A 14610-nucleotide genomic window follows, 5' to 3' on the forward strand; every position below is an offset into this window, starting at 1 on the left:
TCTACTTACTCTTCAAGTTTTAGTTCAAATAATTCCATCTAGAATGCCCTGGTTCTCCAACTAACTACATTGAAAATAATCTTTAATTTTTTTGAATTAACTTTACATTTTCTGACTCATGTTGTACTTCCATGTAATGCCTTTTATTATAGTAATTTGTATGCACATCTTAGTTCTACTCATTGTGAGCTTGTTGGGGCAGTGACTATGTCCCATTCTTTTTATCTTTATATCCTCTCCTCTCCTTTCCTCCCAGCACTCAGGATACTCTCAAATACTTGTCAAGTAAAAGAACAGGTTTCTTTTAGTGAAATAGCCAAGCTAGATTGCAGTAAAAAGCTATCTAATTGTATTTCTTTTCCTACCCTGAGTCTATGTAATAAATTACAGCTAATTTATTTTAGAATTGTTGCCTGAAATTTAAATTATATTTTTTGAGATTCTGCTTAGTATTCTTTATTGCATAGAGTATATATATATGTGTGTGTATATATATATATATATGTACTTGATGAATTTTAGTGTTAGTATCTAAATTAAATATGTATAGAATACCCTCATAGGAAAAACATAGGAAAAACCATTATGGGTAATAAAAAGATTTTTGTAGCTTTAGCTAATGTGCCATTGAAGTAATGAGACAAAATTTCAGTACTGCATAGAACAAGGTTTTAGATTTGTTTTGACAGAGTTTTATTTATATTGCTAGTAATATTCTGTCTTTTCCAAACAGATAAATATCTAAAGCAAGCAAATTATCTGCCTTGAGGATCTCACCATTTGATCACATAATAGATATTTAGCTGGAAAAAAAAAAACTCATAAATTATGGCATTTCAGAACTATAAATGTCCTTAGAAATCTTAAAATCCCTGCCCCTTTACTTTACAGGTGAAGAAATGAAGTCCCAGTATGATTACTATTCCCAGCATCTGTTAGTAACAAGGGCAAGATTAGATAATATTCAGGCTTTAGTGACTGTCACTCTTAAAGTAGGCCTTACACTTAGGGAATGTAGGCATCAGCTTCAGCAATATTTATGAAGCATTTACTGTGTTAAATTCTGTTGGATATAAAACTGTACATGAAATGATTCTTGCTGTATAGGAGCCTACTGGTACTAGTTCTAGATGGGAAAGGAAGGACTATTCTTTCATTTTCAGTGGAAGTCAATGAAAATTGAAAAAGAAATAAAAAAGGGCCAACGCCAGGACTTTACTATTCTCAGGTTTTTCTGAAAATGTGTGAAGTAATCATCCTTCCAAAAGGGAGCGGAGAAAAAGGAAGAGCAATATGGGGCTAATATTAATAATACTCCTTTTTCTTTCATGTGACTTCTGATGTCCCTTACAATTTTTAAATTTTATGATTATTGACTAATTTTTGAAACTTCTTTTGAGAAAAATGTTAACTTAATAATCATCAATAAAACATTCAAGTAAACAAAAAGCACCTAATAGCATAAGCTTCAAATTATTTGCAATTTATTTTTAAGTGTATGTTAAATTTTAACAGAATAATAATAGAAATGTCCTGTTTGCTCCCATGTCCCCTTCAGACATTCTTTTTCTTCTTTGTATCTTTTTGAATTCTGCCTCAATTCTTTTTATTTAGTCATAGTCAGTATATATCAATGAGATTCTGTGATTCATTCCTTATCACTTCATATCAATTTTATATTTTATTTTCTTTAAACTTCTTGTATCTTATGGCACAATAGTCTATTATATTTATGGACAATAGTTTACCCAGCTTCTTCTTTATCATTTTGCATATTGGGTTTCTTTTCTTTCCTTATCATTCAGGTATAGTTATAGTAGTGATACCATTCATTCCTATAATCTCCCAGAGAATCATAGACAAGTTTATTTGATTTAGAAACCTGATTATGTTGTGTTCAGATCCATTTGTTTTTAAAATATTATTTCAGTTTCTGCTTCTTTCAGTTGTATCACAGGGCTTGCTTTTGTGAAGTATTTGCATGTATTGTTAGATAACGTGGATAAAGAGCTTTGAAATTTATTTCTTCCTTACATGGTTTTATTTAGCCGTGTAGTTGAGGAACAAATAGTATCTCATGAATATATGCTTTTAAAAAGATTTAGTTTGCTAAATATCATGTCATATTCCATCACTTTAGATTTTGTTTATAGAAACTAGAAAAATCTCACCTTTTACTTTTTTTTTAAAAAAGGCATGAATAATGTATGAATTTGACAAATATGTGACAAATTTTTGAGTACCAACTAAACACAACTCTGTCAACCTAAAGTAATCAAAGACACTTATCTCCCTTATTTGTTGTACCTATTTAAACAGTCTGAAACATATATTGACACTAATTTACAAGTTTGGGAAATTAAAATTTTCTTCAGCTTCTTATATTATTAAGGTCATGAATTCCTATAAATACTTTTGCAACCCACTTTTACAAATTTAACAATAGATTAACACTTTTAAGATCTTAGACTGAAATATCATACAATTAAAATCATATAGAAGTGACTATGATCTTTTTGTCTTCAACATATTTGATAAATCAAGGAAATAAACCATAGCTTGCTATATTTTACAAAAAGAAAAATTCAGAAAATACTAACTTTTAGAGGTTGGTTCATTTGTTTTTAGTTAATGCTAGAAATATCATTACTGAATTTTGTAGTTCTTTAATAATAATACTTGTAGGCCTTAGCATTAGTTAGTAAATAGTTTTGGTAAAAGACAGTAATTGATAATTCTTTGTAACATGTTCATCTCAGTACTCTTAAATGTTGATCATATTTGACACTAACAGAAATATCATGCAGAGAATGGCCTTGGCCTGCTCTAAATTCTGAAGTACTTTCACTTCTGCTTGATTCTCCTTTTAATCTTCTTGAAAGAAGTTGGTATATAATTTTGCGGATGTTGCTGGACATCAGAAAGTACATAACTGGATCTAAGCAGCTATTAAAAGATGAGAGAACAAGCATGATCTCATTGATATTGTGGAAAATCTCCTTCCAGTAACAATCAGGTGTTTTTAGCTGTGATGTTATATAAATGAATCTAAAAGCGTGATAAGGAACAAAACATATAGTGAAAATAATAAGCACAATGAAGGAATTACGTGCTGTGGTATGATATTTTCCAGAATTAGGGAAATTGGCCCTCCTTTTAGAAATCTTTAAAAGGTAACTGGCAATTTTAATATAAGAAAGGATTAGCAGAAGAAAAATTAACCAAAACACGATCACTATGATATAATTAAATATTGCTTCCCCCTTTGCATTATGCTTGTCTCTGTAATGGAAACACATTGTAGAATTATGGCCTTCTTTCTTAAGTGTTGAAATGATCATAGTTAAAAATCCAGTTATTGCTACTGCCCACACTGTACAGCAAATGTAAATGCTTTGTTTAGTTGTTAATACTTTATGTTGATGAATAGATCGATTAATTTTTATATAACGATCCAAACTGATCAAACCCAAAAGAATAATGCTGATATACATATTCATGTAGAATAGCGTTCCCACTGTCTTGCAGAGAATTACACCCAATATCCAGATGTTTTTGTTAACATGATACAGTATTCGGAAGGGGAGGCAAAAGATGAGTAGGAGATCTGCAATGGCTACATTAAGCAGGTAAATCTGAATAGAATTTCTTTTACGATGTATTCCCAAAAATACATAAAGAGCTATGATGTTTCCAACAAGTCCCACAATAAAAATAAAGGAGTAGAAAACTGTTAGAACAACAGACAGTAATTGTTCATCCATAGTGCAGGGGACAGCATTTGATGTCCTTGATGAGTCATTTTGGCTTTGGCTACTTTGATTATCCATGTTGTCATAGGAAGAGCAAGGCAGGGCGTGAGTGGAAATTTCAGTCATTGAAAGTGTGACTTTCTTCTCCTCTATGTGGATATGGGAAGCAAAAGTGATCTGGTATTTTTCTTGAATGAAGTTTTCATGCTTTCAGATTATGCCTACAACAAAATGCAAACAATAAAATCATTTGGTGATTTAAAAGCAGGCCTGTTTTAGGCCAAAGTACATTTTTTAAAATTTCATTTTCAGTCTTTATTATAAAGTTTACCTTTGATACCTCTTTCCTCATTATGCCCATTTATTTAACATTTGCTTCATCAGTAAATATTGCCAGGTAAATACATTCACATCCTACTGATGTAGTGCATGTTTGGTATTTTGTTTTAATTGCCTAATTGCAGCAAAAGATGAAGGTAGAGCCAAGAAGTTGCAACAGAATTACTAAGTTTCAGTCATTTAGGTTCTAATTATTCCAGTAGTGAAACCTTAAGGAGTGTAATCAAAATATTGATTTTACCTTAAGCTATAGTAGGGTAGACTTTACCCTAAGCTGCCTTGACTTAGCTTTTTTCCATTCTTATTAGCACCATAATTTGCTTTTGCTCATTGGTAAATTCCATGAGGTTCAGGACTTTGTCTTAAGTATGTTTCTATATCCTTCCATCACTAGCAAAATATGGTACTAAATGTTAAAGTCATGTAGTTAGTATTAAATAATTGACAGTTGAATGAAGTACTTGTTGTGCACCTGGCGTGTCTTCACAAATTATGAACATCTCACCATCATCAAATATAGTACCTATAATCTAAACCTTGTATCATACATAGGAGAGTATGCATGTAATTCAAGAATTCTGAATACCTCTGGATGGTGCCGTGCATAGAATGCTGGGCCTGGACCAGGAAGACTGTCTTTCTGAGTTCAACTACCTGTGTGACCATACACAAGTCACTTTACTGTTTGCCTCAGTTTCCTCATCTGTAAAATGAACTAGAGAAGGAAATGGCCAAACACTCCATAATCTTTGCCAAGAAAACCCCAAATGATGTCATGAAGAATCAAACATGACTGAAAAGCAACTGAACAAAAATAGCCGAGTTGTGTCTGGGTTAGTGAATAAAATCTTATTACTAGATCAATCAACAAGCACTTAGAATGTGTTAGACACTATGTTAATCTCTGAGAATCAAAGAAAAGGGGGGGGTAGTCTTTGTTCTTGTAAAGCTCCCATTCTAATGGAGGAAGCACCATGTACATAGATAGGTATACAGAAGGTACATACAAAATTAATGCAAGGTGACTTTAAATTGGGAAAGCATTATTAACTGGTAGGGAGTAAAGGAAGTACTGGCTTAGAGTCAGTGTGAAAATTGAAGATACAGTTTGTGTATGAGGAAGTAGGATCATGTGTTTGATGTATATAGAGTAATAATGAATAAAAAGATTTCTTGTGAATGACAGGAATTTATATTTGATTTTACAAGTGATAAGAAACCACTCAAGTTTATTGAGTAGGTAAAGTGATACAGTCAACTCTACACTTTAGGAAAATCAGTTTGGTGGTTAAGTGGAAGGTGAATGAGAAAAAGGAGAGACCTGAGGCAGGGAGGCCATTAGAATATCTTTTGAGGCAGTCCTGGAAAGAAAGGATGGAGACCTAAGCTAGGATGGTGAAGACAAGGACACAAAGAAATAGCAATATCTGATGACTAATTGGGTAGCTGGGGAGAGTGCAGTTTGAAGATAAAAGCTGAAAATATGAGTGATTGGAAGAATGGTTATGGCCTTAACAGTGTTAGAGAAGTTCAGAGGAGGGTTGGGTTTGGGCAAAAAGATAATAAAATTTGTTCTGGATATGGTTAGTATGAGATACTTATGGAACATTCAGTTTGAAAATGTCCAATAGACAGTCTGCAGTGTGTGACTAGATCAAAGAAAGAAGCTAAATTTACATGCCTGAAAATCATCTGCATAGGGATGATAATTAAACATTTGGGAGCTGATAAGATCAACTATACTGACAAAGTATAAAGAGAAAAGAGAAGAAAGTCAAAAGACAGAACCTTGGAATATACCCATAGATATGACATGGATGAAAATGCAGCAAATTAGACCACCTAAAAAAAATTACATGGAGATTAAATTTTTTGTTTTGGTAGGAAAAGAGTTTGATAGAGTCAGGACTATTAAGTATTCAATATGTTCTGAGCATCTTACTATGTCACTGTATCCTATTAAATGAATTCAAGCCAAAAGTACAGAATTAAAAAAAAAAAGAACTAATTTACATATGAGAATAGAGATCGGGTTTTATATAGATATATAACAAAATTAGTATCTATCAAGTCAAGCTAAATTTATTTTAATAGGGAATTTTAGGAAAACAAAAATAAAAATTAACATGGGCCAGAGTAATTGGATAGATAAAAAATAAACATAAATTGGATCCTTAAAAAAGTCAGGGAGAGAGAAGGGGAACAATCTTTCTACACGACAGCACTGCCACCATTTAGTCATTCAAAAGATTAGTGTATAATTTTTAAAAATCTGTATTAAGTATATAGTTGCATCTTATTTAATCAATTTGATAAATTTAACTAATGAAAATTAATTTTTACACATGTCTAAAGGAAAATACCTTACAAGGCTCCCCAGTAGATTTAATATGTATTTTATTTACATGAAACTTTTCACAACTTCTTTTGCATAAAGTGAGATATAATTGATTTTTTATAAGATCAATATTTTCTTTAGAAACATTGTGTTTCTCACTAATATTTTGACTTAGCTAGAAGACCTTTAATCATTTTTATTTATTTATTTTTGCTGAGGCAATTGAGGTTAAGTGATTTGCCCAGGGCCACATAGCTAGGAAGTGTTAAGTGTCTGAGGCTAGATTTGAACTCAGGTCTTCTTGACTTCAGGGCTTGTGCTCTATCCACTGAGCCACCTACCTGCCCCCATGCTTTTGTCATTTTCATCTAAAATATCATGATATTTCCAAGAATAGATACACCAGACTTTTTTCCCTGAAATGAGATTAATTTCATTACTATACCAATTTCCCTGTGATGGGTTTCTTGCCCAGTATATAAGATTGTAAAATACAATAAAATATTTGAATGTTCTCAGAAATAAATAAGACAGAGTAAAAATCCCATTCACCAAGTCCCACTATGTACATTGCATTGTGTTGGACAGTAGGGCTATAAGATAATGAAAATTAGTACTTAAGAAATTTCTATTGTACTATGGAATGGGCACAACATGTAAAAAAGAAACAGTTCTCGTATGTATATATGTGTTTGTATACAAACATTTCACATACACACAAAAGCACTAACAATTTAGGGAGTAAGGGAAGGTTTTCCCCTAGGAAAATGCCTCATCAACTTAACTTTAAAGGGAGCAAAGGATTCTAAGAGGCAGAAGTAAAAAACTTTATTCCAGGGATAAAGGGAGGGGATAGCCTATACAAAATAATAAGTTCAGGAAAGATGTACCAAGTTCAGAAAACAGTAAATTTAGCTGTTTATGAGGAATGAAGAGTGTGTGAATGGACAATGATAATCACACTACAAAGGTGCCTGGAACCAGACTCTGAAGGCTTAAATTTCAAAGAAAAATGTTTATATTTTATTCATGATATATTAGGAAGTCATAGAAGTTTCTTGATCCAGGGGAATAACAAGTACAGATTTAAGGAGTATTATTTTGGCAGCTATGTAGAAGGTGAATTGAAGAGGAAAGAGACTAAGGGCTGATCATCCAATTTAGAAGATATTGCAATAGTCTAAGTTAGAAATAATTGAGAATCTGAGTGTTGTGGAGGAAGAAGTAATGAGATTTGGCAATGGGGAGGACAAAGAGAGAAGAATCGAGTGATTCCAAGATTATACCCTGTAATTTTTAGTTCATTTTAACAAACTAACATTAAATGCTGCTTATGTCAGGTACTGCACATAGCACAGGTAATTTATATTTATGTTGTGTACTATAGGAAAGGGGATAACATACTGATAAGAAAATACAAATATGGAGATGTGAAATGAAGCTGTGATTTCATTGATGTAAGAAACTTTTAGGTGACAATACTTTTATCAATGCAGCTCAACACCTTGTGTTCAATTTATAATTTTAAATAGGGAGCATGTGTCGGGGGAGGACTTGAACATTGTTCTTGGCTCCAAAATCTGCTCTCTCTTTGCTCTGTCCATACTGTGTATCTACATTATTATTTACGTATGATCTGATTCATTAAAATGTAAACTTCAAAGCAGGAACTGTGTTTTTGCTTTTCTTTGTATTACTTGCAACGCATCTTAGGCACTTAATAAATGCTTGTTTGATTTCTTCCTTCCAGTCTCACAAAAACAAAAAGGAGGTGAGAATATCTTAAGAGAGCTAGAAAAAGGGATTAGTCAACAACATATTACAGAGAGGTCAAGAATGATAAGGACTGAGACTAATGCATGCGATTCCATAGTTAAGATATTTAGAAAACATAAAAAAACTCAACATATCCACTAACCCCCATTTCCTGTGCTTATTTTTGAGGTTAGAGTACTGTTAGTTAAGAAACTATTTAACATAAGCCCATTAACTTGCCTTCTTCTTCATTAGCTAAAGAAAAAAGAATTAACTTGAGGGGGAAAAAAAAGTCTTAACAGCAAATATGTATTGTCAAATTTGTAATTGTCATTTATCTCAATTTTAAAGTTACCACAATTGATTTCTGAAAAAATGAAATTGGTGCATTCTTAACTCATGTTCATGTATATAAAAGTAGTTCATATCATACAGAATTATGACTGGTAGTCATATATATGTTATATAGCTAAAGTCAATTAATAATAAGCAAATTACTAGACTGTATCTAGACTGATCTTTTTATTTTTAATTTGGTGAAGTGGGATGGGGAAGAAACTAAACTGTTAGCACTTGGGAATTTTAGAACGCTTTTTTGGTGGGAGTTGAACTTCTAATAGAACCAGTTAATTTAGTTGAGAACCAAAGTTGAGAATCAAAACTATCTGCTAATTTTGTGACTGTCAATATATAACTGACATAAGCTATTGTTTTTCTATCATACATTTTATGTAGAGGTATACTAATTTGGTAGTAGAAATGAGATTATAAAGAGTCAAAGAAAAATTTTTTAATTGTAACTCTGTGTGTATGACAGAGAGATAGAGAAAGAGAAAATGAGGATGGCATTTTCACAATATTATTAAAGAATTGGCATATTTTTGTAAGGACTCTATTACCTTGCCAAAAGGAACAATTAGATTAGTAAATCTCTAAAATAATATAGTATTCAGATTTAACTTTTAGGAAATTGCAGTGTTATATAGTCACACAGCTTTTCCTAAACACAAAGGATTAAAAATAAAAGGAAATATCACACATACTGCTAATCCTGTTTCAGTGTAAAATTTGGTGGGTCTAGAAAATTTGAACCTAGCTATGGCCTAAACTAGTGGACACTTTCAAAACGTAGTTTCTGTAGGTTTGTGGAAACACTTAAGTACATCCTGATTACAGTTCACATTGATATATAAAAACATATGTATACCTTTTGTGGTAATGATAGAAGACATTTCCAAATTAAGATTTAGTTTTAATTTAGGAATCATGTGATTCTAGAAGAGAAAGGTACTTTTGAGGTTATCTAGTTCAATTCATTTTTCAGATGAGAAAACTGCAACATAGAAACTGGAACATAATTCGAAGAGCTAAGGATTTAAACAGTTTTCTCTGTACCATACCTCCACCTATTATATCACCCAGCATAACTTGATAATGATTGGTGCTTAAAATTATCCTCTTCATAAAAATCCATGTATTTGAACAAAACAAAAATATATTCAGTATTTTCCAAATTATACTATATAAATAATGTCATCATTTTTACAGCATTAACCTTAAGATTTTTGATGCCTTGAATTTCCTAGTATTCTTAACATAACTATAAATGGAAAGAGAACATTTATGTGTTTTAAAATAGAAGTAAAAATTAGCCAGATTGGCATCTAAATCTAAAACCAAAATTAGTATAGTAAAGTAACACTTTCACGAATTAAATGCTTTTTTTTTCCATCATGAAATAATTGAACTTACAAGATCTTCTATTTATCTAAAAATCAAAGAAAATACTCACAGTTCAGTCATTTCTAGCAACCTTCCAATACTAACAGGAGTTAAACCAGTGCTTCCTTAGCTAAAGTGGTTTGAACTTAACTTTATCAGCTACTTTGCTTTTTGTGTTCCTCTTTCCGTTGGTGAAGCAATTGGTCAGGGTTGTATATGAGATAGTACTTTTTGTTTTTTTTTTTTTTTAAGAGTTCTATGGTGAACAAACCTGGGAGCTCAGAAGTTTCTTTTGCTGGGCCATAAAAGAAAATGCCTTTATTTTTTATATATGCTCTTTAATTATATAATTATATACTTATATATCTGATCCTTAAACATGTCAGTTTTGTCAGATACTGCTCTTTTGGAGGAATGGAAATTTGATCTTATTCATTAAAAATCTTATGTTTCTGTCCTCCTTTAAACAATACCACATTTAATTTGTCTCACTGTTAGAGGGTATTCCAGAGTCTCCTTCTGCCCTCTCTGCCAGTGTTTAATGATTAATTTGTGCATAATCTAAGTCCCTCATTACAATATGACTATTTCTTTTCTTTTGTCAGTACAGATGAATAGCTAGCTATTATTTATATTGGGGCATTGTCACCTTGGAGCCTTGTCTCTTTCAGGTGAAATAAGCTTTAACTCATTCTAATTATTTCTCTGACTTTTATGTATCCCTAGTTTCCAGAGTTTCCTATTTTATTTATAAATATAAAAATAAAAATCCCCTTTGAAGTGAAACTCATTTACAACTTTTAATTTTCCCTAGTCACTAGCCAAATAAAAATTTGTTCCTTGTGGCTATTCTAATCTTACTAGTATGCTGTTTACTACACACACACACAATATACTCATATAAATAACTATGTAATTTTTTTGGTAATAATTACATACCATGATAGATTTGTGATCTTATATGAGTATTTCTTTTGATGATACAAATCACAAATTATCTATATCTTCTTATCATACTTATCCATGTTCTCTCAAACATTTTCCATAGAAGGTCTGCCCAATATGCTGGAAATCTTTCACTGTTTCTTTTAAAAAGCTGAATTTTATATCTAAAATTTCTAGGTCATTTCTTTTTTAACAATGCAGGTTCTCAACACTGTAACAATGGCTTTCTAGTGGTGATGCTAGTTTTTGTGTTGCTTTTAGATTTGAGCTATTAGTCTTTGAGTGAAATTAGTATGTCTTTTTCAAGCCTTGGTCACAGGCTAGCTGTGTAATCCTGAAGTAGTCATTTAAACTGTCAATCAATAAACATGTAAGTACCTACTATGTGCCAAGCAATGTGATAGATACTAGTGTTAAGTGCTTAACCTCTGCCTCCGTTTCCCCAGCTATGAAATTACTCTAAAATTAGTACCTACCTCCTAGTATTGTTGTGAGGATCAAATGAGATATTTGTAGAGTGCTTCACATAGTGCCTAGCATAAAGTAAGCACTTAATAAATACATGTTCCTTTTCTTTTCTCTCCAACATAGTTTTTTCCTAGTTTGCCTAAACTCTATATTGTTTGTCCCTTCCTTTTGTTTTCCTTTCCTTCTCTTCCTTTTTCTTTCAATCTTTCCCCCCCCCCCCCACATCCTTCAGTAGGATTCCCCCAACTTCTGATAAGGACAGTCAATGAGAATGAATGGATGAATCAAAAAATACTATCATGGGTAATTCATTTGCTGGCCTTCTGATACATTGTTAATTTGTTGATTCTCTAGTTTATTTTATTTATATACGTTAATGTCCTACAAAACAAGGGAAGAAGAGATGAGCATTTATTAAGCGCCTGCGATAGGCTAGGTTCTATACTAAGCACTTTACTGATACTCCATACTTTCTAAAGGAAACATCTGGAAAGAAGAGATCACCTGACCTTTTCTCTTTCCCCTCATTCACATTCTCTTGATACAACAGTACTCACAGCTATCATTTATATAGTGACTTAAAGTCAACTTTACCTAAGATCTCCTTCCCTCCCTCCCTTCTTCTGTCTTTCTCTTCCTCTTTGCCTCCTTCCCTCTCTCCCTCTTTCCCTCTCTTCTTTCCTTCCTTCTTTCGGAGAAATAGACGAGCCAGGCATTTAAGAAAATGAGTTATAAATTGAAATGCTAATGTTTGTGCTACTTCTGAGGATGTTATGAGGATAAAATGAGATATGTTTGTAAAGTTCTAGATAAATATTAGCTGCTTTTATTGTTGTGGCTGTTGTATAATAGAAAGTTGGTGTTTCCTTTATCCTTCTCATTCTCATTGAGTTTAAAGAATATTTCACCTTTTGTCATTTGCATATTACCTTTTTTTTCTTCTTTAGCTTTTCAGACTTTACTCTTTCCTAAAAGCTGCCTTTTTTATTGTTTCTGTTTCTTTTTAGAAATCTGTTACAGCTTCTACTTTGCCATTCCTTTTGTATGTTTCAATAACTTGTACAGTTCTGTCAATAAGACTTCCTTTGCCATTTACAGATATTACAAATCTAAATAGCTGTAAATTATATTCCCTACAAAATATGAAATTAATGCTGTTGCATAAGGATTATAATATATGAGCTAAATATAACAAAGCTGAAATTATTAGCTAGTCTAGTTGATTGTTTAAAAATCTATATATTATATTACATGTGTACACAAATATGTCGTGTATGTATTATGTGATCATATCTCTATACTAAAATTGAATGTTTTATGCTTGAGGTGATACCAGAGGGCAGAATAAAAAGCAATCACTTTTATCTTCCAAGTGTAAAGGGACATTTTTATAAAATTGGGCCACCAGCAAATGATGGAATTTCGAGTAATATTTTGACTGGAAAAATGAAGCATATTATTCTTTTAAAATCCTAGAATATCACCCAAGGGAGAGAGTGCTGTGTGGAAAGGGAGAAAAGTTGACTGCCTTTCATGAATGTCTGTGATTTCAAATTAGTTACACAGTGATCCTAATGTTGTGAGCAGAGAATTCCTGAAGAATCTGGGCTATGACAGGCAAGTCCTTGGAAAATACAGCAAGTAATGAAAATCCTAAGTATAGAAAGGCCAATGGCCACCATGAAGGAAAAGATGGAATCTCTGTATGTGAAAATTTGAACTCAGTTTTGTGAACAAACTTATTGAAATCTGAGACATCATTCTTTTTTTTTTCCTTTTCCTTTTAGCCACATTGTGTTCTTCTTGCCTCAAAAGAAAACTCAGCACCTGTTAAACTTGGGGGCTTTGGAGTAGCTATTCAGTTAGGCGAGTCTGGACTTGTTGCTGGAGGTAAGTTTAAAAAAACAAATTTTTAAAACTATAATACTTTAAATCAGTTATTAATCCCTTAAAACAGATATTAATCTAATTTCAAGGCATCTGACTTCTTCCCATTCTCCTTACCTCACTACTAATAATTAAATAAAATAAATGCCTGTAAACAGGTAGTTTTAAATTTGAAAAGGGTGTATCCCCAGTTAAATTAAAAATCTTTGAAGGCAGAGATCTTTTCTTAACCAGGCCAGTATCATCCAGTATTGTCCTACTGACAGTAATGACATTCAGAAAGTATAAAATGTCATTGAACACCTCCCCACATCTATTCAAGTCAGGAAGACCTGAGTTCAAATTTGGTCCTAATTATGTGACCCTAAGCAAATCACTTAACCCTGTTTGCCTCAGTTTTCTCATCTGTAAAGTAAAATGACAAACTTCAGTATCTTTGCCAAGAAAACTCCCAACAGGGGTCATGAACAGTCAGACAAAACTAAAAGTGACTAACAGCAAATTAAAAACAATCCATAATAAGCATTCATTTATCTATGTAGATTGTTTGCATTGTGTGTGTTCTGTAGCAGTTTTTGAACCTAGAATTTCTCTTTTAAGGTAACTTCTTTCTATATTGTCCATCTTTGTATGGCCCAGGAATGCAAACTGATTCTAAACAGTAGTGAAGAGAAAATAAAAGAGAGACACACAGAGAAAAAGAAGTAAAACTTCTTGTTAAAGCAAATGAAATAAAGATGTATTAACACAATATACAGAGGGAAATGTTTGTTATAGTTGCACATACTTTATTTTTCATTAATTTCTGTTAACAGATTACATCTAAAAATCTGCCCCATTCTAAATTTTTCCCTCCTTTAACTCTGCACTCTCCCCCATCTTTTTGTCCTACACTGCTCAGTTTTCCAATGATTAAACCAGGGACATAGGCCTACAATGATTAATCATTAGTGCAATTGGAACCCTTTTTTCAACTAAAAGAGCCATTGTTCTTATGTAGTCTTTACTGGTTACCCCCAAATCTTCCTACATCCCCCTCTGGAAAGGGAAGGGAGGAAAAACAAGGCATACACCTTTGTAACACTGTCACATTTGAAAATTTTCTTACATCGCACTCAGACTTATAAATAGTAAATACCAAAACATCAAGGTTTTATATTAGAGAACAGGTTCCATAAAGGCAGAAGTTGGTGGAGGTTTCGATTAGGCATGTTATTTCACTTAACAGAATTCATTGTAACTTAATTAGCAAAGCACTGTTACTATGGGCCATCTTCTGAGACCCAGAAATAGAATTAAAAATAATTCCATTTGTAATACCTTCCTAAATCAAATGTAAATTACTTTTAAACTCTTTAGTGTTTCAGCTTCCCTGCTGCTGTCCAACAATGTAAATTACTGAAG

General features: G+C 32.3%; 2 protein-coding genes across 17 annotated transcripts in view; one reads left to right on the forward strand and one right to left on the reverse strand.

Moving 5' to 3' along the window:
* Positions 1 to 14610, forward strand: part of CASK (calcium/calmodulin dependent serine protein kinase) — a 392591-nt gene that overhangs the window by 224567 nt on the left and 153414 nt on the right. For all 13 annotated transcript variants that reach the window (XM_031959389.1, XM_031959388.1, XM_031959394.1 and 10 more), the window contains exon 6: positions 13107 to 13209. In XM_031959389.1, coding sequence (XP_031815249.1) covers positions 13107 to 13209 — 103 coding nt within the window. The remainder of the gene's footprint in view (positions 1 to 13106; positions 13210 to 14610) is intronic.
* The window catches only part of GPR34 (G protein-coupled receptor 34), a 73791-nt gene continuing 60424 nt past the window's right edge, over positions 1244 to 14610 (reverse strand). For 3 of the 4 annotated variants that reach the window (XM_031959404.1, XM_031959405.1, XM_031959406.1), the window contains one exon: positions 1244 to 3973. In XM_031959404.1, the coding sequence (XP_031815264.1) occupies positions 2751 to 3878 (1128 nt within the window). In that variant the 5' untranslated portion in view covers positions 3879 to 3973 and the 3' untranslated portion in view covers positions 1244 to 2750. Of the gene's footprint in view, positions 3974 to 9976; positions 11104 to 14610 lie in introns of those variants that run through there. The other variant, XM_003763453.4, reaches the window with a different exon arrangement.

The sequence above is a fragment of the Sarcophilus harrisii genome, chromosome 3 (genome assembly GCF_902635505.1).
Source record: "Sarcophilus harrisii chromosome 3, mSarHar1.11, whole genome shotgun sequence".
In the NCBI taxonomy this organism is placed as follows: domain Eukaryota; kingdom Metazoa; phylum Chordata; class Mammalia; order Dasyuromorphia; family Dasyuridae; genus Sarcophilus; species Sarcophilus harrisii.